Below are 25,371 nucleotides of genomic sequence, written 5' to 3'. Positions count from 1 at the left end.
TACTGCTAAATAGTTTTCCATCTTCCTTAACTCTGTTACCATTTTCCATTTAAAATGCACTATGGCATAATCAGGCTGCTCTTCAGCATCAATCAGCCCCAGCAGGAACAAGTATCTGTCTTGGAGGAAAAGAAATGGCACTGGCATAATCACATTACTAACGATAGGTCCATTATATAATCAACAAATTGGTGTTTCTGCTGGCTATTCCCTTTTCTCTCTCTTCCTTAATAGTTCTTAGTTCAGTTTGACATCAGCAATTCATTTAGCAAATGGATAAAGTAAGCCTTTGGATTTTTACCAACAGTGTCAGTTACTAATTGCAGTCGTTACATTTCACTGCAAAAACACCGACTGTTCAGCGTAAGGATAATGATGGCAGGCACAGGTGAACATGCAATTTCCCCGTGCATCACCTGAGCTCTGTGTTTCCTTGACGCAAAGTGAAGACAAAGCACAGAGCTGGTGGCTTCCCCTGTGCAGCTGAAGTGTAGCAAAGTACAAATTCACTCATTTCACTGTCTGAATCTCAGTAACTTCACTAACTTTTCAGCTGTCCATTATTTGCTATTGCAACCATCGTATAGGATAAATATTTCTTTTTGCAGCTTGTCCTAGCAAATAGTTATCTTTACCTAACTATTGTCAGAGCTTAAGGAAAACACAGGTTAGACATTTTACTGCAGCAATTCTTGAGAGCAAATTCTGCTTTTGTTTCATTACAAATTAAAAAATCACAAATATACGATTTTATTCTATTTTATGCATTATAAAATTGATCTGCAAAGCACTTTGGGCTGCTTTGACTTTGAGGACACAGTAAGAACAAGATTCACTTAGACATTGAACCTGCTTTGGCATGATACATTTCAAAATGCCACTAGCATGTTATATCAGTAGCTAATCCATTTAAATTTCACATTCCCAATATGTAGCAGCGCTTGATAACTAGAACCAAAAAATTAGCATGTTTTCAAGCCAGCCCAGCAGGAAATTGCCGCTACCTCTCACGATTCATGGCTCCTAAAATCCACATCCCCAAATACCCAAAAAGCCTCTACAGGTATACAAGTGAAAAAGAAAGCTTCTAAACTCATCTGGCAGGAGCAGACTAGAGCGCAGGATTCCTGCTGTGGGAGTTCTCCTGTGCTCCACGTACATTCCCAAAGAGCAAGTCCAGGCATATTTGTTTTCACACAGCCGTTTCCACACTAAGACACATTTCCATTCCCCCCCTCCCTCCTTCTGCTTTTGTATTCCATCGTCCACACCAACAATTAGTGGAAGCGGCTGGCTGCGCCTGCTCACGTTGTTCCCAGGGTTTTCTCCCCCCCTCGGTGAGCTCTGAAGACCATGCATTATTTGACATGACATGACTCAGAGTACTTCTACAGCAACAGCTGCACGCAGGGAAGCAGAGACGAGAAAGAAAGTTAGGTGAGACTACAACCATCTCAGACAGCAGGACTCAAATTAATATACCCGATTGCCTGACCATGCTGCCCCACAGGACTGGGCTTTAATTCACTTCATCTTGCAAAAAAAGAAAGAGAAAAAGAAAGAAGGAAAGACAGCGTAAAGGTCAGGACACAAAGTCAGCTCACTGTTCCATTTGTTTTGTGACGTTAAAACAGGATATGAAATTGAAAATAATCTCCATACAGCTGGAAACTAAGTCCAGATGTTTTAACATCAGGCAAAAGCAAATTCATAATGTGGTGTGTTGTGGGTGGTTGGTTGGTTGTTGTTTTTTTTTTCTGAGATCGTTAAATATCTATTGCATTTTGCATCACAGTTCATTTTTCTGGAACATGAGCACTTTGCCAGCTTGTACATGCACACTGAAAGTATTCAGCTTATAGTAAACAGCTGCACGCAGGGCAGTTTCCTTTCGTCCATACACACACAGGCTCTGCACTTGTGTCCTTCCATGTTTTTTTAAATCAACCCAGCCAAGTGCATGGAACACTCAAGACCATAAAACATAACGGTAGACTATTGCTCCCTGGGAACGAACCCTTAGAACTTTCTTATCCAAAAAGGGATGTTCCCTTAAAGCATACACTTAATATTTCCTGTTGTTTTGTAGCTGAAATGCACAGAAATAAGATTTCACCATTCCTGTGAAAGAAGGTGATCTCCACATGAATGTCCACAGATGCTCAGCTCGTGCGTTCCAGCTCTCATCCATCAACATCCATGTACACTGCTAATTAGATTAGCAGTGTTAGCCTCAGTTACTTTAACTGTTACACATTCAAGGCAATAAGCTGTCATACAGCAGACATGCACATGGAAATTTCATAGAATGATAGAAGCATTTGAGTTGGAAGGGACTCTTAAAGACCACAGAATCACAGAAAAGAAATTCCTCTGACATCCAACCTATATCTTCCCTCCCTCAACTTAAAACCATTTCCCTTGTCCTGCTGTTATCTACCCTTATCAAAGAGTTGATAAGGCCATCTGGTCCAACCCCCCTGCAGTGGACAGGGACACCTACAGCTCCATCTGGTGCTCTGAGTCCATTGAATGTCTCCAGAGACAGAGCATCCACCACATTTTCTGGGCAATCTGTGCCAGAGTTCTGCAACTCTTTTATTACAAAAAACTTCTTCCTTAAGTCCTTTTTTTGGTTTGAAAACATTTTCCCTTGTCTCTTTTCAAAGAAACCAGCTTTCAAAGACAAAGCTGGTTTCCCCATCATCTTCTGACAACTTGAGGTGTCTGCTCTTCTCTTCCCAGTGCCCACAACCAGCAGCACACCACAAAGCTCCAGCATCTCCAAATACATCTAAATCCAAATATATCTGTTTCATAAACATTTCACAGAATCACAGAATGGCCCCAGGGTTGGAAGGGACCTCAAGGATCGTGAATCTCCAACCTCGCTGCCACATGCAGGGCCACCAACCTCCACATTCAGCCCTAGACTATTTGAAAAGAATGCATATGCAGACTGTGGCAATGAAAGGTATTTTTCCTCTTAAAAACTTTTAAATATGCAATCAATGATTGTATATTTCTTGTATGCAATATACAACCAAAACAACTATCCACAGTGAGTCTGAACGCACTAAATGCCTGCAGTAGATGACAGATTTTAAAAGCTGCACAGGTAGAAATACATAAAGAAAAAACTCTCCCTTGAGAATTTTGCTGCACTTGAAATGAGTGCAGCTTTTTCTCAAGTTAAATTTAAAATTAAAGAGAGTAGAAAAGGAATTTTTTTTTTAAGTCTTCATCATCTGCTGTAATTGGTCACTCCATCAAATGTAACTTCATATGTAGTGCAGTCCACCATGGCACACAGTGTAAGTATTGGTATTGGTGTCAGTCTTTATCATCAAGAGAACAGCTGCTATTTATCTCTCCCCAAATTACTTCCTGGTATTACTTTCCATCTCTGTTCCATTACAAACCAAGCTAACGACTCGTTTTCTTGTTATTTTTTGTCGAGATTTTTTTAAATTTTATTTTAGCTATCAGGTGCAAGAGAATGCTTTCCCCATTCTAAGCTGAAAACACACAGGGAGTGGAAAAAGTAGAAAATCAGCTTTTGTTTTGTAACACATATGCATAAAACGGAATGGGAAGAACGGTGTTTTGAAAGCCTGAAAGACATGAGGCTAGATGTTCAAATGTAGGTACTTCAGGATTTCCTGATCTTCAAATACTGCAAGGGGAACTGATGTGCCTAACATCTTATGAAAACCTAGTCTCTGAACTCCAGCATTCTTAGCACCTAATGCTTTTTCTCTAGGATTAATGCTTGAACAGCATTTCAAGTGAACCTGAGTAATCTGTTATTCTTGGGTTTGGGGGATCTCAGACTGTAGTCAGAAGGGCATCAAAAGTGAATGAGTTACTGTGGCTTACTGCTTCACTGCTCATCTGTTTTAGCTGACAGTGCCCACTATGAAAATGAATCACATCAGATATTGAAGAAAGCATTTTAGGACATGTTTTACTCACTATCTCAATGGGACAGGAGGATTCATGTCTGCTAATGAAGTCAAACTGGCAAACAGCAGCTTGCTTTGCCTTGGTAGAAGTACAACAGGACAGCTGATGAATGGAGCATTACCCAAAGGTGAGACACATTTTTGCCTTCCTAAGTAACAGCGACTGGTCTGCTTCTGTGCGTGGTTAAGCAAGGCATGTGCTCTCTTTTAATGAAAATCAGACTTGTTCATTTAACAGCAACTTCTGCATGCCTGCTGATGATGCCTCCACAGGTCTGTTTCAGCAAAAGGAGCCAGAACTCTTTAAATTCATAACAAAGAAAAAAGAATTGAAGTAATTGCAGTTTTTTAATTACTGGTATTATTTTATAAAGAAAAATGTTGGCAAGTACCCTCCTGCCTCTGTATAGCTTAGAGCTGTGTACAGTCATTCTCAGGAAGATAGAAAAATAAGGAAAATGTATAATTAATCATCATCCGACTAAAAGAAACCTACTAAAGTAGTGTTTACCTTTAACATCAACTAGCTAAAATAAAAGGACAAAGAGAACAGCTGAGTAATGTTTCTTACCTCCCATTCATCTCGGATTATAAATCTTACGTCCATGAACAGTGTTGGCTCAACTCTCCAAATGGCAGAAACTCTCCATTTTCCCACTGAAAATATAGAGCTGGTATTGAGCATTGAGCAGATGTAGGATGTTAATGGGAGTATCCAAGAATAGTTTGAGCCCATGCTGGTATTCCCTGTCTTACAATAAGCTGGCAGAAGAAGAGAGGAATACCCAAATGGGGCAACTGGAAGAACAAGTCAATGGACTGTGGGAATGGAGGCCGGTTGCCCGCAAACTCTTTGGAAGGTGCTCTTAGTTGAACACGATCAGTACAGTGTTGTTTATAATGCTTCAAACCCTGTTGCATTTATGGATGATTATGCAATAAACAGCTGAAGATCATTTGTTAAGGGATCTCTACAGCTGATGTACCACCACCTATTCAGAAAAAAAAAAAAAAAAAAAAACCAAACCTGATTTTTCCACATCCACACGAACCACATGGAGGGAATCTCATTGATGTTTCACTTTGGATGTCGAATGTCATGTAGTCTTCCCTCACTTATCTAATCTCCTCTATGGTCTTCCTGATCAGGTGGTCAAAAGAGCCCAAACAGTGTTATTTTAGAACACAGAATGACTGTCTGTAGAAATGAAAGGGGAATCCTTGAACTTCACACATATTTTAAAAAAGCAATTAATGAAAGTAATTGCTACCTCAGTCCTGTACAGGGATCCTTATGTGAGAAACACCATAGGAAACAGGATAGGGTTATTATTAAGATGAACTAACCAGGTTTCAAGATCTCATGAGTGCAACTACCCGCTCCTGTACAACATGGGGCAAATTGTTTAACCCGAACCATCTTCCTGAATATCAGTACTGCAGGGATTACATTTCCTCTCACACCTGCATTCTATAACATCTTTCAAATCTTCAAAGTCTTCAGAGAGCTCTTCTCTACCAACTTCTAGATCCCATGTGAGCATGAATGTCTAGCTCAACATTTAGCCATGTGGTCTTTCAATGTGGCATACTGATAAGTTAAAAGCAGTTCATAGTTTACCAGCCACCACGTCAAAATGACGGAAAGGTGATACAAAAAAAGTATTACTGTTTTGCACTCTATGCATGGAATATTATTTGTGGGTCTCAAGGTTCACGTTCACCAGTGCAAAGCTTACATATAGCACTCTGCTTTGTCCAACCTGAGGCAATACAGCAGATAGAGATTCAGATAGCTAGGTGATGATTTCATGCTCTTATCCTTGAACTGCCTTTCCTCATGCTTCTTGATTTAGATCATACTTCCAACACAGAAGCCCTGATTAATATTCAGTACCAGCAAATCCCCCTCTAATTAATTTATGCAGAAGGAATGACAACGCATGATGAAAACTACAATCCAGAGGACACAACGCTCTACTGAGAAGCTGGCAAGCTCCCATAAATATTGTGATAACATTGACTAAGCATCTTTCCTAATCTCTTCCTTACTCTCCCTATTTTCCATAAGCCTTCCTGGGACCTCTGTGCCTCCCGTTTCATTCCCGTCTGACTGTATGCTTTTGTCAGAAGTCTACACAACATGACCAAATCCAGTTTCACTTCCCAAATGAACATTACACTTTCGGGATCAGATCCAACCAACTGTGGAGTGTATCACTCGTTTGTTTGGGTAGTGTCTAAACGATATTTAGTCTCAATCACCTTTCGCATGCCCAAATGTGAGATTTCAGAAACATGAAGCTGTGCAATCTCCATTCTTGGAGATTACGCAAAATGTGAGGAAACAAGGTCCTCAGCAACGTACTTCATCCAACACTGCTCTCAGCAGCCATGGACCAGAAATATCCAGAGGTCTCTTCCGACTTCAACTCTTCATGATTCTGTAAAAAACACTTGTTGGTAGATGCACCTCATAAAGGCAACATCATGAAAAAGCAAGGCAACATAGAGGTGCTTACTGAAAACTCGATTATTTAAAGGAATATAAAGTCCTGAATCTAAAGAAATTTGGCAAAGGTTATGCCTAGGTGGCAAAACTAGAGACATCATGATACACTGTACAGACTCCATTCAAAATCAGTGTCATGCAGGTAACAATTCATTTTTCCCAGCATATATGTTATAGGAAATATTAATGGCATCTGTTCAGTCAATCTCATATTTATACTTTTTCTAAGCAGAGCTTGTCTTCATTGAAATATTTCCACATGCTTGGATCCAAATCCAAAAAGAACTGCAATCACTTCTATATTGCAATCACTTCAATCCTAATCCACCTCAGCAGGTATTGATTTCTCTGATGCCATAAAAAATGGGTTCCCAAATTTTTCTAAAGGAATTGACAGGCGTGTAGCTTCTGAAAATCAGACCTGTGCAACAGTGATTCATTGAAGACTAATATGAAATCTAGAACCAGGCAGGAAAATCCTGTGTTTTGTAGTGCTCTACTCCAGCACTCCAACCACTGTGGTAGCTTATCTTTCTTCTGCTCTCAGAAACAGGGTATTTTAGTGTCATTATTCCAGCATGATTACCAACATGAAAATTTGACTGCAAATTGCCTGACACCTGTTGTAAATAAATGATGATAAAGGTTTCATAGAGTGGCTGATAATGTTTATAATGCACACATTTCCTTCTAATGAAACTCTAGGTCTATGAATATGCTCTCCAGCAGCTTAAAATGGGTATATAGCTCAATCACCCTGCCTTCAAAAATAGATTAAGTCTTCAGCTTATGACATAGGTTCTGTTTTTGGAACAGAAGATCATCAGTTCCCTGTATAATAATGACCAAAAGGTCTGAACAATCACAGTATGTCATATAAATGACAACAATGAAGCACAGACTGCTATGCAATTGCTATGCATCCCAGTAAGTCATGCTTACATAATGTAATTTACTGCTATAAAGATTTCGTGTGTAGTTTTATGCTAGCAATTTCAGAGACAGCATTACAGAAGCAAGCACTGAATTGATGCATTACATTACAAACCCTAAACCGCCTAAAGAATACACACAAAAATCAGTCTGCAGCAGAAACAGTCTTTTGCACCATTTCAACTCACTGCTAATACTGGAGGTATTCCAGTGGAAGCAAAGTCCTGAGTCACCAAACCACGAATAACATTGTATTGTTACCAGTGACATCTTATATTCACTTACACATAAGATCATTCCAACTACATGCAAAACATACTCAAGCTACTTTCCCTTTTTGCCTTTGAGGTCATACACAACTCTCCCGACTTGTCAGGCTCCAAGGCTTTCTCAGTATATCTGCAGTGCAAACAATGGTAGAAAATTGAGACAGCAGACATCTGCAAGCAGATCAGGCTCTGAAACAGGCTAATTGTCGAAGCCTGATGAGCAGCCCAGGGTAGTGTAGTCCACAAAAGGTCTGTTTTTATGCCAGACAGACATGCTCTTCACTCTTCTCGTAACCGACCCTGCTCTTTCACTTTTCCCTATGGAAAAAGGAGCACCTTTTGATATAAATTCAGCTTTTCTTCAAAAAGCTGACAATTTAAGATGCACTCAATCAACATGTATGCCCATAACGGTCTACCAACAACCATGCCAATGCTGTTTTGAATTCCTACTACTTACTCCTTTCCTTTCCCACTAGCCATGCTAAGCCAGCACAGGGGCACATCAACCAACTTTTGTGAGTCCACATACATCATTAACACAACTGTTTACATCATTAACACAACTGTTTAACCCTGTCTTCAAGGCTAAATTCTTCAAGTCACCTCTGAACAGCTCCCTTGAAAGCAGTGTGGTACCCATGTGAAACTGGGTGTAATATGGACCTTGCAGATCTGTGAGCAAATAGTGGAACCTCTCATCCTGTGTTAATATGGGCACAAGGTAACCACAAGATGCTACTGGAAATGACTCAAGGAAAGAATGTATCTGGTTTCCTGATATTCTTAGACTGGCATATGAGAAAAGGAAGGAACAGCTTTTGGGAACAGACTCACTGAGGCAGACATAACATGGTGCCGTGTCATCTGGGCTCTAAAAAGTAGCATGACTGACCTTACAGTTTACATATTAAAACTGAACTAACTCTTAACAACATGAATTCTCTTTGGCAAAGGACAACAAAATCATGAACTCACCTTCAGAAGACTACAAAATCATGTAGTCCTTCAAAGGGCTACAAAATCATGAATCTTCAGAAGAACTTTGCTTAGTCCTGATCTCTCCAGGAGGGTGACACCTCCTTCTATTTCAGTAATTCCCAATACAAGCATGGTGTGAACAACATTCCCAGGAACCAAGTTTCAATATCCACGTTTCTGTAAGTTTTCTTCTACATTCACGACTTATTCCAACTATGAAATTCACATCTTTCCTCTGAGCTCACAGACCTCACAGGGCTCTCAGGGATAAATAATGGAAGGAGGATGAGATAATTTAGGAATAGAATCTTCTATCAGAAATGGGATGTATTAAAGAAGCAGTACTTTTCAACTAAACGATGACCACTTTGTGTTATGCTTTAAAACTAAAAACACTAACAGCTTCTTTAATCACAGTAGCAACTATTGATTGCAAACAGGAATCCTTTACTCTTCAGATAGACTCAAAGTACAGACTCAAAGCTCCTTAGCAAATACCTGTTGCCTTCTTCAGATGTTTAAGATATCAGCCCTTTAGGCAGGAGTCCAAACGTAAACTTCAAGGCCACAGAAGCTCAGGACAACTCAGAGTCTGCCTGTGAGAGCAAGAGGGAGGACAGCTGCAGATTTAATTTTAGGGAAACATTTCTCTCTCCTCTTTGTCTCCATCTCCCTCCATCTCCTCTTCACAAGAAAAGAAACACCTTTTTTCATTCTTTGATCCCATCGAAAGCTGATTTCTCCAACTTCTTTGAAAGAGCCGACAACCTTACTTCTCATCTGCAGCTTTCTAAAGCATTCCTTAGACTTACGTGCAATTCTCACCAGCCCAACCAACAATCACCAGGAGACAAGACTCACCCTGCAAAAACTGTCACTGAACAAAATCATTTCACAGTGACTTATTAGGCACACAGTCAGTAATGACTTTGCAAGCGTGGCAAGGAAGATGGAGGGGCAAAGCCTGAGCCAACACTAGCTGTCAGAACATCACTGTAACTTCTCATGTCAGAAAATATTAAGCCATCTGATGTTTCAGCCTGGCATTCCAACATAATAACAGGCCTGGAAACAGTAATCAGTTTGCAAATTGAGGAATCTGCTCAGAAATACAGCAGATGACAGAGAAATATGCAAGAGTGTACAGAAACGTTTGTGTGATATTGATAATAAAGGTCTTCCAGAGCCTCCTTGTTGCTTTGTTGTCAGGGCTGAAGTATCTGAGACAGTGGCCACATCACTGGACTGAAAGAAGATGCTTTCACATTTATGTGCAGATGTAATCTTTGTCCTTATTATGAAAAAAAAACCTCTTTGTTTCTTTGCATAAAATGTCACCTTGTGACATATTTGGGTACAAACCAAGGAAGTGCCAAAGCTCTGCAATTCTCACCTGCCAGGAACAGCAGGTGCTTGGAGCTTGCCATGGTGAGGCTCTTGAGACATGTTCTGCTCTCAGCCACAATAGTGTAAACACAACAGAACTTTGTTGGCACTGACTGAACTATCCCAGCTGTAATAGAAAGCAAGCAAGAGCAGAATCTCTCCTTTTTATAGCAACATGGGACAGAATGATAATATTAACATTAGAACAGACTGATTTTGCAAGATGACAAAAGAACATGCTGATCTCACTATGGTGAGCTCCTTCCTACTCAGTAGACAATTGCATCCCATCTTAGAGGTCTTAAAACGTTCAAAGCAATGTGGAAGCATTATCTTCTAATAGCTTAAAAAGGAGTTCTATAATGCTAATGTCTTCATCTGAAAGATGTGATACATCTAGAGAGCAAGTTGTATCCAAATCTGTAGTGGATTCCAATGGCAACGGATCAGAAATTTCCACTTGGGCATTTCTAAATTCAAGGCTTTAAAATACGCTGCTGGGAAAGGCAGAGGTTGACACGACCACTACCTCACAAAGGCTCCTGTGGTCGTACTGTGGTCCATCCAAATCAGTAGTTGGTAGTTGTGCATTTGCAAAGAAAACAACAAAGGAACTAAAAAGTTGGTCAATCAGTCCAGCACTTCAGCAAATACTTCCCTGCCATGCCACCAGAACACTGAGTCCCCCACTTCACTCTTGGTTACCGAATGACAAGTCTAGAAGACTCAACTAGCAGAAACTTAGAGGTCTACTGCTATTCCCAGAAGCAAAGCCTGGGCACCACCAACTTGTCCCAAAGGAGATTCAACACAGAAAGAAAGCAAAAATAGACTGTTTTATATATTTTTTTAATAATATCCTGATGCTCTTGCTCAAGAAAGATGTACCTGAGAAATGTCCTGGGGTGCTGCGAGACACAAACCAGCTTTCTTAAATGGGTTTTTTTTTCCCATAGTCAGAGGCCAACCAAAAAAAATAAGACTGCGTGGGAGAGGGATGGAAAACATACAAGTTTTTATTTCGACATGCTTACTGTTCCACAGTTTTCTAACCCAAACGGAGGGCAGTTTGCATTATTCACCTTTCTTTTTCACAGTATTTGTCATTGTTTTCAAAGTCAGAATTTCTACACGGTTAATAAAGATGCTTTAGGACAGCCTGCATCACAACAGCACCTTTCTCTCTTGCTGCAACTGACTCCTCTCTCTCTTCCTGTTCAGACCTTTCCCGTTTCTAACTTGAAGATCTCAAAGAGCAGGAATTACATGTCTCAGCAATAAACACGATCTCACAATAAAACAAAGAAGAGGATGAACAAAATAAAAATGACTGTCTGGTGAAAGCTCCCTTGACAACTACAGCTACACTGACAGGCGCCGCTGAAATAACAGGAATGATGCTTCAAAACAACAGCCAAGAAAACGTTATGAAAGAGAAAAAAAACAGTCTAAATGGATCTTTTCAAATGCAGATTCCACTGTCAAATGAGGAGAATGACAAAAATGTTCTTCCTTACAGCACAGTCACACTTAAACTGCCAGATAACAGAAAACCACCAAAAAGGAGGGTACTACCTGTAAAGATCTGGGCCCAATAGCTCACTTTGGGAATGATAAAATAATGCAGTATGGAACAGAGGGATCACATTTGGAGGATAGGAAGGAGGGATGGAAGGCGTGTTGCCAAGTCTTGAACTGCTCCCAACTGGGTGAACAATAAAACTCACATGGGCTTCGGTGCAACATCAGGCTTGTGTCTGAGCAACCACCACTAGCTAAAGGACAAACTAAAGAGCAAAGAAACAAAACTATAAAGTAACATGGAAAATTAAGGTCCAGGACTCACAGTGCTCCATCCAGGACAGAGCTGAAGTAACACTTGTGAAGAAATATGCCTATAAGCTTAAGGAACCTCAGCTGCAAAGTACTACGTGATAAAGATTAATGCTCAAAAACTCCCATCACAAACACACAGCAGCACCACGTTAGACCCATTTCTCCCAGCACTGAGTGCACTCACACAGAACAGCAGAAATTTGGCTTAGGCTCCTGGGTTTGCAGTCATCTCCAGAGAAAAATGAAATCTGCAGAAGAGCCATGAGTTGCTCCTCCATCTTATTCCACATGCTTAAGACCTAATGCACTTCTTTTGACTTCTTATTTCTCTCTAAAAGAAAGGAAAAACTTACAAATATGTTTTTGCTCCTTAGTGTCCTGGCAGACACATGTGCAGGACTGTTTCCCACTTTTATATGATGAGATTAAATTAAAAAATATATTCAACAAAGAAACAGAGTGCACAGAAAAAGATATCAGACATTTCCTGCAAGAAGCACTGGAAGCAAAACCATGTACTAAGAATAAAACAACTAAATAGATAACAAGAAGGCCCTGATAGCAAAATAATAACAAAAGCAAGCAAACAACAAGAAAGCAATAATCAAAAGGGATGTAAACACTGCAGGCTCACATAATGAGGCAGCTTCTGAGTACTCATTGGAACAGAGAGAAACTTCTGGTCTGAGATTATTTGGTACATATATAGTACAGATTCTTGCATGTTTCCTTACTGTGTGAACATACGACTCAAAACTGAGTTGGGGCACGAGTGCATGGCTCGCTTTTCTGTTCCAGCGTGGTCATACAACTGCTCCTGACTCTTCAGCAACAAACAGACGTGTGGGACAAAATCAAAGGGAGCTCTGGGTCCCCGTGCCGGGGGAGATTCAGATGTGAGTTGGATCTGAGACACGAAACCGTCGGATAAAATGCACTCCGTCAACCACAAAGCACGGACAGTTTCCAGATCCACAAGTGAGGATGCTGGGACCAACACCCCCACCTCCAGACCGCGGTACCCGCAGCAGAAACACCGTCCCGTGCCTCCAGCCCCGTGTCAGGGAAAAACAACGCCGCTGGCTGCCAAGAGGAGGGAGAGCAGAGAACCACTTACGGGGATGTGCACTCGCAGCACGAGCTTCTTCTGGCTGGAGCCTCTCCTGCCGCCGCCGGACGAGTCCTTCTTCTTGGTGTCCATGGCAGTGCTGCCCATCCCGGCCCGGAGAGGTGGGCTCTCTTCCACTTATCCCATCGGCAGCAGTCACTCCGTGCTCTCGTGCTCCTTAATTATTATTTTTTTTCTAATGGTCTTAGGAAATAAGGGGGGGAAGAAGCAGGGGGGAAGGGGAGGAGTTTCTGCAGCTCCAGCCTTTAATCCAGCAGCGAGGTGTCAGGGGTCCCTTCTGCGGAGCGGGAGATGTCCTCAGCAGCGCTGCTCGCTTTGCTTCTCACCCTTCCGCCCTTTCAAAAGTATCCGGAGTGTCCTTGTGGGGGGGGGGGGAAAGGTAAGAAAGTTTCCTCCCCTTCTCTCGCGCTCTCCTTAAAAGAAATTAACTCCTCAATTATTATTATTAATAATCATTACATACAAATCCAAAGGGCCGAGGTCGGAGGAGTGCGTAAGGCGAGCTGCCGGGCCCGGGCCGCTCCACACGGAGCTCCGCGGAGCCCCGCGCCGGGCTGAGGCGGGCGGGAGCCCCGTGGGGCGGGAGGAGGTGCCCGGGCGCTGCCGAAAGCCTCGGGCGGCTCCACAGGAAGTGCAGACAGAGCGAAGAGCCTAACTTTCCTCCGGCAGCCCCTCCGCGTGTACGAGGAGCGGGACCCTCCTGGCACGGCTTCCCGGGCAGAGCCCCGCTCCTCTCCCGGACGGCATTTTTCCACTCCTGCCCGCCCCAGAAGCCTGCCAACGTGAGAGGAGCCGAGGGATGGGGGCAGATCGCACCCTTCAGGCAAACGATTTTCGTGTTACAGAGTATCGAGAAACGAAAGGGGTTCCAAAGGCGCTACGCCGTGGAGATGCTGAGGGCTGAACTCCGGGCAGCAAATCCAAGCGCGAGGGCTCTGCCTTAAACAGCCCTCGGCTTTCATCTGTTTAGAAACGATCATTCTGGATCAGAACACAAGTTTTGGGTATAGAAGTGGCTCTTCTTCCCTTAGCAATCTCTTTCCCACATACAGGTGTCCGTAGTTGGCAATCACATCCAGCCTGTCCCGCAGCTGCCCCTCTTCTTTGCTCGCATCATTTAAATGCAGATTTTTGCTGGGTTCAAATCCATGCATCCATGTGTTCACAGAGCGTATGCTGTAATCACTGCAAACAAACCCCCAGGAGACCCTAAAAAAACATGATTTATAAGTAGTGGGGATAAGGGAGCAGTGTTTTCCATAGAATTATCCTTATCCTCTGAGAAAAGTTGAAATGTGATGGCTATCCTGGAGAAACATAAAGCTCAGATTTATTTTGGTTCTCATGGAAGTCTCAGGAATTATACAGATACAAATTCAGGTGAACGATCTGCAGTCATCGTTCTAAAATCACACAGGTAAAGATATGAAGACACTTCTTTAATGCTTGGAGAAACAGTGGGTGCCCCATCCCTGGAGGGCTCAAGGCTGGGCTGGATGGGGCCCTGGGCAGCCTGAGCTGGTGGGGGGCAGCTCTGCCCACAGCAGGAGGTTGGGACTGGATAAGTGTCATAAGGTGGATAAGTGGATAAGGTCCCTTCCAACCCAAACCATTCTATGGTTCTGAGACATGTAAGTGTCCCATACATCCCCTCAGGATGCCATGGAAGGAAGTAACCCCAGAAATGAAACTGCTGGGTAACAGTGCCACCAGATCTCCAGTAAGGCATCATGGTTTTGCTCTTCATGTTGTTCTAAACAATGCCAATGCAGACATCTCGTGGACAAGCAATATTGTGATTGCCGTGAGAGTTCACATTATTTTTCCCGTGTTCAGTCCTGTCTGTTCAGCTGCCAACAGCCACGTTTTTAGAGATGCAGGCATTTAAATTACTGATTTCACAGACTAATGGGCACCTAAATACCTTTGAAAATATGACCCTAAATACTTAAAGGTTTTGGGCATCCTCAGAGGCAGACAGCAGAAGAGGATCACAAACACATCAGCCACGTCTTTCCGTAGCACAATGCAAGTGCTCCTCATTAACAAGCCCTACCTACAGCCCAGCACAAACAGCACATACTTTGGACTACACCCCATCACAGCACTTGCCCTAGATATTCCTTAAATACTGGTTGAATCCATTTTTCCATTATAAATCATCACAGTACATTCCTAAGTTTATGAAATAACCATCAAACTTTTTTTTTTTTTTTTAAAACCTTGCTTGTATCAACTGTAGTTGCCATAATTAAAATGCTATTACACATCTACACCTGTCCCCCTGTACTCACTCTTACCTTCTACATGCAGAACCTCATCACATTGCAGGGAAGGGTTTTCTAACATACAGTCAACATGAGGAAATATTTGCAGACACACAAATTGCACTGTTTGCAGCAAAACTGCAATTAGAATGGCCTTCTGTAGGGAAATCTGAAGGGAAAACTACAAACTCTCCACGAGAGCAGGTTGGACAAAAGTGAGATAATGAGGTTAATGAGAGAAATGTCTGTGCCTGGTGGGACAATATAACAACAAAGACTGACAAATCTTTATGCTGAAGGAAAGGTTGTGTGGTCAGGTGTTTGTGCTTCTCTCTGGACTGGCATTTAAACCTATTCCATTTAAACCTAAGGCGCTGCAGAAATTATTTTCATGCTTCTCCATGCATGATGAGCACAGGCAAGCAGAGGAGGGGCAAAGTGTGCATTGATGCAGATCCAAGATCCCACCTGATCAAAACAAAAGGTGACATGTTGGGAAAGTTGCTCAGATGCAGTTCTTCCATCTGCACTAGCAAACAACCAAAGTGGCCCTGTGACTGCCCATACTGTCTAATTATTTATGCCGTCTCCACGCACTTTTGGAGCAGGCCAACTACAACTCTCCAAGATGCTGTCAAGTCACAGGAATTAACACTGGTCTGGGATCATTCCTACTAGGAAGTTTGGACAGAGCTGCTCTTTTTCAGATAGAAGTTCTCTCCAAGCCTTGCTGCACCAGGTGGCCTTGGGATGTGAAAATCACATCTGAGATCTGCACCTTGGACCAGCACTGAAGGCTGGCAGTGTTACACACCTGCTCTCCTGCACGTGTAGATTCCATGCAATCAAGTTGCTCTCAGCCTTTTTCAGGTCTGTTAGTAGACCACGTCCACAGAAGAGACAAACATGATGTCCTATTACGTTCCTCACATCGCACTGAGGTGTATAATGCTGGAGGTACCAAGAGTCATAATTACAAGCAAATCATTCTGTCACGTGAATGGCCTTGGATACATCCAGTTACAGACTGAAGATTGTGTATTGCCATAGCAACGATGTAATTCCAAAAGTATATACTTATAATGTAGATTTAACGCATTTCATTTTTCACTTCAGAGATTCTAAAGCAGGGAGAATTGCTTTAGGTCCCTCAGTGTTAGAAAATGGCAAAAAATGACAGCAAGGGAAGATGTATAGTTACATAATTTCATGCCAGAAAGAGCTTTAGTTTAGAAATAGCTACAAATAACTGTATCAGGTTCTTAAGTTGATGGTCTAAAAGCTTATCAGAAGACTTTTAGAAGTAACAAATGTCTAAAGATGGCCCTAGACAATAAAGGTGCTCCCTACACTGTCTCCAACCAACTCCAAGCAGGTAATTTAGTTATTCTGACTCAGTGTAGCTTCATTGAGATTATTAACTTTTTCTCTGTAGAACTTCAGATTATGTCTAATTGTGCAAATGACCTGGACTTCAGAATCTAAAATTGAAATTGAAGAGATAACACTGTAGAGGTGTGCATAAGTCAGTGGATAACGTAGTATGAAAAGGGAGTTAAGTAAATGGCTCAAGGAGAAAGCCTAGCCCTTCAAGATAAAAATGAAACCCAAAAGAATCAGTAATTGATTATGTCCTATCAATGATGAAGAGTCTATAGTTGTGATGTCACTAGGAAGGGTACAAAATATCACACAGAAAGCACAAAGCACAGCAAATACCAATCTTCAGAGGCTCACTGGCACAGATCTCAGAGTATTTTCTAGTGAATGCCCTCCCACAAAATGAAGACTAGCAAGAAAAAATCATTTCTTACCTTTGTAACTGGTAACCATTTCGGCCCCTATTTTGGGCCAGTCTGAGTGCTTTCAGCAGAAAACAGTCTTCCTCTGGGTACTCAGCACTGAAGGGAGAGCACAGCAAAGTCTCGTTGTTATGGTATTTTAAGTCCTATTGACTTCCCCATTTTTGCAGTTAGTTTACTTCCTATTCAGCAATCATCTTACAGAATCAAACAAATAGAAGCATGAGCAGCAGGAGCACCTCTTCTTTTAGTGAATGAGCACATGGTCAGAAACTCACACAAAGTGCTGCAGAAGGGTGGAAAACAATAGGAAGTGTGCAATCAATAAAGTGCAATTGCCTGCAGGAACCATGGAGCGAGGGGATATGAATGATTTGCTTAGAATGAACAGATGTCAAGGTGAGAGACTCAGACAGGGAGAATGCTGGCCAATAAGCAATGAAGATCTCTCACCTGAAATACATGACAGACAGCTGCCAACCAGGACTCAAAGAAAGGCAGCTCTTGGTCAAAGTCTTGCCAAATAGCATGGAAAGAGCAACTACAGAAGTCCTAAAAAGTGCTGCTGAAGTACCCACTGGCAGTCCAACAGCAAACCTGAGGGGAGAGATGCGTTCAAGCTGAATTTGGAGACAAAGATCATCAGATGTGTAATTAGCAGGATAACTGATTGATAACCTGAAAGTGCAGCGGTTGAAAGGACACTGGCTCATGTTTTCTCTTCTTCCTGTCCCCTTCCCCAGTCACAAAGCAGCTAGATCTAGTGATGCTTAATACCACAAACTGCTAAAATCCTGTGGCAGAGCACAGATGTGAAAAAGCCCTGCTACATAACAGAATACTAAAATCAGGAAACAGTATGAGAGGAAAAGAACCTGTATATGGGAAGAGAATAAATATCAGAATGAAGACAGAAAGAGGAAAATTTATGTAAGACTAGAAGTCCATATCAGTTGAGATGCAAACATGTTATGCATAAGGGTTTTTTGTTGTTGTTACACAGTAGTTGTCTGTGCTGAGCATTATTCTGTTACCTGAATTGATAATCAATATCTTGAAGATTATACTGGCAAGTGTTTTGTGCCTGGAAACTGCCATCATATCCCTATCACAGCAGAATTTTGAGGAGCATTCACTACAAGAGTAATTAAATAATAATAAAATAGTAAAATCTCCAGAAAGAAATGTAAGTTTGTACTAAAAGCAATGCCAAAGTAATAACACAGAATTGTAATATGCAGATATAAACATAGGTGCATATGTAGCCAATGTACCTCAAACTGATTTCAAGCATTCCATACAAAACTGGCCCCAAGGTAACTGTGTTTTCTAAGGGAGAAAATGTAGATAGTTTCATGCTGGAGGCAGGCCATGATTACTAAAGCTGGGACTAACCCTGCAATCTTATCATTACAGAAGTTTTGTTTTTAACCAGTCTTCAGAATTCATATTAAACAACTATTATCTCACAGCCAGCACAAAATGTAAAGTACTTTACATTTACATTTATTTTCTGGAATATTCACATTTGCTATTCAGAGCCACTCAGGCAATTGCTATCTAGCACTCAGTTTCTTGGTATGTGGCCTAACAATTATGCTGTTCTTCAAACTGTTAAGGTTTGTTACCATTCAACTCAGCCTCAGGACTTGACTCCTAAGAGTGGAAACTTGGACATTTCATTTAAAACTGTTTGAAGATGAAAGGACAACTTTTCTCATTCATCTCTTCAGACTCTATCAGGAATCCCTTAGCAAAAGGCTTGGTGCTACCAGAACTCAGATGTGCCAGTGATTAGGACAACTTTAGGAAAGACATTTTAGTATATCCTTCTGTTAGCAGTAAAAGAAAAAACGAAGAAACCCCAATAGCCAAGCAAACACATGTCAAAGGTCAAAGAAATAATTAGCACAAAATCATACAAAAAGTTATTGTTTCAAGGGTTATGTGGAATGAAGGATACCGTTTTCTTATCTATAAAAAACCTAAGCCTCGGTAATTCTAATCACAGTAAACCATTTAATTATTTATTGCCCCATTATTTTCCTCTTTAATATCTTCTGCAAGATACTAACTAGGTATTTCAAGTCACAAGAGATGAATTGCAACAATCTGCTAAAACTGAAGAAGCGCCTCAAACAATTTGTGGGTGTCAAAGCATTTCTGTTGCTGGGCAGCAGGAAACACAATTTCTCTACAAAGAAAACTGAAGAGCTTTGGAATTATATATTTATAAGGGCTTTCAAAAAGTATCAGCTTCTGAAAGTGTTCCCAGCTCCCACTCATTAATCTGAAGTCTAAAGCTGATGAAAGAAGAAATATAAGTGAATTGATTTATACATGTTTACCAGAGGAATTAGAAGTGCTTTCTAAGCTATAAGAGCAAGGAAGACCAGCAAGAGATTTTCAATGAGAAACTGGGACCAAAAAACCCCAACTGTGCAATATATTCATTAAAAGGATTGTACAATCCAATGTGAACAATCATAGAATCATAGAGTAATAAAAGATGATTGGAATATGTTCCCACAAAGGATATAAACATTAATTTCAGAACAGGGACCAACAAGGTTTGATTATGGTTACGCGAGTGTTGTGTTCACAGCTGGATGCCACAAATGAGACTTCCCTGTCAATATATTGTTCAGATATTGCACCTAGCTTACCTCTTACTCAGAGAAGGAAATGTGACTTTAAAACCTTGGTGCTCCTCTGCTGGAAAGCTTATATTGAAAGTATCGCATCTATCAAATTTACCTTGGGCAATAAACTACGTGTAAAAGAAATGACTCATTTGAGTGAAAGATAACTTCCTTAAGTAGAAGAAAAGCTATTTTTCAGTCCTCTGAATATATGTGCCTGCTCAGAAGAAAAGTTGAATTGTTCCAAAATTCACAGGGTAAGGATAGCAGTGACTCATTTTATGATAGTCCTGCATACTGTGAGATAATTCTGAACATTATGAGATGCACACCAGAAGACAAAGCCAAAGATGGTATGGCACTGCCACTAGTGCAGCAACTCACAAATGACTTCACCACCTGGCTTTATACAGCAATAGCACAGCAAATATCACTTACTCTAGTAGAAACTACTGTAATGAAAGTAAACTTTTTTTTGCAATAGCTCAGAACATTGTAGAAAACAAACAATCCTGTGGCAAGAAATCTGTGGAAGTGGAATACTTGCATGGCACAAGGAAGTTCAGGCTGGAGAAAAAAAGGAGCATAATCAGTGAATAACGAAAAAACATTAACATACAAATTAAGGAAGACAAACAAGAGTGGAGGCCATATCAGTTCTCAGGGGCTGGACAGGGAGTTACAGGCTACATGCTCTCTGCCATCAGTACTGACAGAGGAATGCATTGTCTTCTTTGTCCCTTTTGACCCTCAAACACCGCCAGTCACCAAGAGTCTCACCTCCAAGTAAAACGTCATGGTTAAGTTTTAGTTTTACAGCGGTTTGCTGACACACTTGTGCAAATGGTGAGCACCTTGCAAAGCCCTTAGAAACTTCCTGAAATCAAATGCTGAACTCGTCTCTTGTGAGTAACAGAAAACCACAAGCCAGCCTTTTCGTGTTCCCTTATCACGTTAGATCTTCAGCTCTTTCTATATTGTTATAAACAGCCAAAGTAAACCTACTTCTCATGGATTACCATTAACCTATAAAATCTACATTTGCTCTTTTGTTAGAAGAGTTTTGGAGCCCTTGGAGGTAACTACTGATAATAATTATTCAACGTTTTGAAATGTGCCTATTCAAACCTGGTAGGAGTATTTTGCAGGTTATTTTTGTTTTTAGTGTTCCTTCAAAGCATTTTGCATGCTTTCTGCAAAGAGAATAAATAAATCAAATATTATGGCAGCACAAGTTGGTCAATTATTAGCTTTTGCATACCCAGATCACAGTCTTTCTTTACAAGGACACATGTTAATATATAATAGGAGTGTATTTCAGTTCTTTTGTAATTGATTTTTTCAGATGTATATTGCAGTCTTATAAGGTCAGCTGGAAAATAAGTTGACCAAAGAAAGGCCTTTGAGGAAAAGAAGCCACTAGACAGACATAACGGAAAACAGAACAGGAGAGAAACATGACTTTTATTTTGTACCAGTTCAAGACAGGCATTTGACCTACGCCTCATCAGCCTCACTTAAAACTGGGTGAACTGCTCAGATCAGAGATGCCATAAATGCAGTGGGCCATTTCTTCAGCTATGATGCCTACTGCAGCTGTGACTATCCCCATGGAGATGCAGTTGCTATTTAATATACAATCCTCATTTTCTGGATTTAGAAATGATAACAGTGAGGGAAACTGCAAGCAAGTTTAATGTCATTCTGTACATCACAAATGAGATGGCAGGGAATCCAAAACGGCCAGGCAAAGTAAACACAGCAATCAAAATTTGTGTAGCTACATTCAGGGGCAGAGCTAGGAAATGTGAGAGAGAAGTGTTTTATTTCAAGATAGATTAGGGCAAATCAGAGATTCCTGAACCAAAACATTCCTAACACATGCTCAAGATGAAAATGGCCAGAGAAAAACAGGATAGAAGATTAGAGAATGGTAGCCAGAGAATAGCAACCAAAAACAGGCAGACACCGAGGCAAAGAATCAAAACCCAAGCAGTGTGGACATGCCTGGCCTTCTGGGGAGACTTTTGATAAGATAAAGGAAAATCAAATCACAACAGTCCAGTTCAGCCTTCAACAAACTGCCTGAACTTTGTACTGTTGTGTCAGATACGAGGTAGTTTTAATGCAAGAAGGACTGTATTCTACGTGATCACACTGTGCTGAGACCACGTTCCTTCTGTCCCAAGTTCAAAATCTTACAGAGGTAAAAAGCACCTAAGCGAGCTTAAATCAGAGCTGTAAAAGTATGAGAACTGTACACTCCTGCACACGTTAAGAGCTTTTTGGAGCATTCGATGGATCTAGTGGCTAAGCTCACTCATCTCTTTGCCAAACGGCAGTGTGAGGAGTGTATGAGGATAAAAACTTCTATAACTTACAGGAGCGCTGCACCACCCAATTCCAATATACATTTAACTTAAGAATTGAATCTAAATTGCTAAACATGAGCTAATTTGAGCTAATTTGAAATGGGATTATAATAATACATCATTTATGAATTGCATATTACATACGTATAAGGTGTGATTGAAAAATTTAGCTAACTGTCTGAAGGGGCTCATAAAAAAAAAACCAAACAATTCACAGCTGAATCCACAAATGTTCTAATCAAAGTGTACAATAAAGAAGCCAGTTTAAGCACTTTAAGGAGAGTAGTGCACAAAAGTGACCTCATTTCCTTCATTAGCGTGAGTCTGAGTGTCCAACCACAAGAGAAAAGAAATGAAAGTGTTACCAGGGGTAAGTGATAACAGTCTGCTTTAGGCCTAACTGGCTGTTACATAAGATTTTAGGAACCCTCTTTATCAATAGGGACATGAAAAATACAGCTCTGATGTTTTCTGGGTGCATCAAATCTGACATAAATGGCACACACTGATCAGTCACTCATCCTCATACTGCATGAGATACTGGAGAAGCTATGAATGTGTCTTAGTGACACATCTTGTACCTTCTCTCCATTACTGAAAATCTTTCATTCTTAAGAATTGTTTTCCCTTTAAACTTCTCCCATGATAAAGCAGATTCTACACATCTGACAGATGTGAAACACAGCAGTCCTTTCAGTCTCATGAATCTATCACTGGTGGGTAAATGGCAAAATTCTGGCATTCTTTCTGCAGACAACCTGTGGGACTCCCATAAGTCACGATTTACCACTGAGCTGCAAGGTCTGAGCCACAGGCAGGCAACATAAGCTCCCTGGGTGCAAAGAGACACCTGCTTACCAAGTTTTAGATTGAGTCTCCTCAGCAAAGAGTGAAGCAATGGAGGAGCTGCAGATTTATGGTCATCATTACAATGCTATTTCTTAAGCTGACATCACATCTGAAGTCATATTGATGAGATTCTCTCACATTACGCATCTCATGTTACAGATAAAGGAGATGCAGGTGAATTTAATTAAATCCTTAAACTTAACAGGAAAAACAAAACGAGTTTGGAACTGTCTGGGTAAATCTAGGACAGCAAACATTTTTCTGTTTATATGATCTTGGGGTTTAAAGTGTTTTCACCTCCAATTTGGGACTGTGTCCAAATGCTTTATGAGTGTTTTTCGTTTTATTCCATCAGAAAAATCTATACAGAAACCTGGAAATCTGAGATACCTATGTTTCTTTTAGCAGTAGGGACTTTAACCCGGTCACACAACACATGCATACGTGTTACTAAATAAGGTTTCCAGCTCTTAACAGCTGTGAGGAAAACCTCATGAACTGCATCAGTGCAGAAAGGAAGGTTTGCAAGGAACATGGAATATGAATTCTGAGACACACATCAGCTCAAATGCCTCCTAACAGTAATTTGAAGGCCAACATTGTTAAGGAAGCTAATCATTAATTTCTAAATAAGTTTATCAAATATATTTTTGTTCATTACTGTTTCCATAAGATAACAAAGGTAGGTCATAACTTACAAATGCCTTCCCTGGTTCCACAAATTGGATGATGTATCTGTAATTGTACTACAATCCCTATCTTCCAGTCAGGAAGAAACTTAACTGAGATGTCTGCTGGCAGTTTTCTTCCAAGCTGTTAAGGATGTCTACTGCCCATCACTTCAGATTTGCCTTTCAAGAGCACTGTGTGCTCATGGCTCGGGTTGAAGTGGGAGTTACAGCCTTCCCCCCCATCCTCAGGATGGACCCGATCCCACAAAGTTCATTCATCATCACTGACATTAGCGGTCTGAGGAAAGAACAAAGAAAACATCAGTCTCCTCCAATGTGGAAATTTGGCTTAAGAGATATCTTATATGGGTTAAGGTCAGTGCTACTGTTTTCTCATTTGTAAGCCATTTCATAGGGCTGTGGAATGATAAAAGGTTTAATACAGATGTACTGAAGTAGTAACATAACGTGCTACATACCCATGAGACATTCTCTGAAAACTAAACAGAACCAGACAAAAATATTTTTAAAAGCTATAGCTGGAAAAATAAAGCTGTCTTTTCTTCTGTTCTGAGTCAGCTTCAGCAGATAGGGACATACTGCCAGAAGTACACAATAATTTTTCTCCTTTCAAATGTGGGAAAGACTAAGAAGTGAGCTGCACGTTGCATTAAAAAAGGATGATCTGAGAAAGTATCTGTCTTGTGGTTTACACAAATGTCGCTGACCTTACAGTTTCTCCCGGTTTTGCTCAGGCTCTTTCAGGATAGCGTGTAAGATACTGATGATCTAATATCTGGGAACAGACAGACATTTATTTCCAGGTGAACATTTTTGCCTATGGAAAACCCACTGATGTCAGTAGAACTCACTGTGTACACAGAAGTGTGGTAATTGCAGTCTAGCTAGAGCATTACACTTTTGGATCCTAACTTTCAGAAGCTATTAAAGTACTTCAGGAGTAACCTGTAGCAGCTAGAGTCCAACAGCTAAATCGTTTCAAAATCAGGCCTTTAGCACCACACTGAACTGGACCTCTCTGACTTAAACTTTGCATGACAGGGCAATGTGCATTACTATTACACTAAGGGGAGTTTCTTTCTTTCTTCTGCTTTTGCCAACAATTTCAGCTTGCAAAGACTGCTGTGTAAAGACAAAAAATATTCCCCAGCTTCTCCTCTTGCTTCCAATCCCTCATCCCCAGAACATACAGTTTTAAAGCAACCATTTGTGCAACATACAAAACAAAACAGCTGGCTGCCCAGAAGGCCTCACCCAAGACAAAACAGTAACAGTCCTTCAGTTAATCTATCTCCCTGGCTCAACCAGATGCCAAGGAATCCAGAGCCTCCCAGAGTTCTGGGAAGTGAGCAGATGTCCTAAAATGCTGTAGGTCAGATCATCTGATGCTTCTTTGCTCTCTCCAATCTATAGCTGTTAGGGAATTGCCAGTCCTCAGGCTGATGGGGATTGCTGATGCTCTGGTTGCAGCACTAGCTGGCAGGATGCGGTCACTGCTGGGGTTGTGTTGCTCCTCCTTACAGAGCAAAATGAAATCACCTCCCAGACTGCATTCCAGAAAAGGCCAGGTATTAAAATAGCCCCTCTGTAAAAAAGGATGGGGAAATTAAAAAAAGGCAAATGGGAATGTGAGTTTTTGTTGCTAAGGTTCCATTTTTTTGTTTAGCTTAATACTGTTGGTGTGTTGGAAGCCTTGAGCTAATACCTACAGATGAAAATGTAAGTTTGATCACTAT

The 25,371-nt window shown here is 41.0% G+C and overlaps 1 protein-coding gene across 1 annotated transcript in view; it reads right to left on the bottom strand.

Moving 5' to 3' along the window:
* Window positions 1–13,098, bottom strand: part of PRKAG2 (protein kinase AMP-activated non-catalytic subunit gamma 2) — a gene marked incomplete at both ends in the record, with an annotated part of 186,445 nt that extends 173,347 nt beyond the window's left edge. Inside the window, one exon of the mRNA XM_079538075.1 lies at window positions 13,000–13,098. Coding sequence (XP_079394201.1) covers window positions 13,000–13,098 — 99 coding nt within the window. The remainder of the gene's footprint in view (window positions 1–12,999) is intronic.
* Between the last annotated feature and the right edge of the window lie 12,273 nt (window positions 13,099–25,371).

This window comes from Tetrao urogallus (assembly GCF_951394365.1).
Source record: "Tetrao urogallus genome assembly, chromosome: 7".
Lineage (NCBI taxonomy): Eukaryota > Metazoa > Chordata > Aves > Galliformes > Phasianidae > Tetrao > Tetrao urogallus.
Note: the sequence above shows the minus strand (reverse complement) of the source record. Positions and strands in the feature narration are given on the sequence as shown.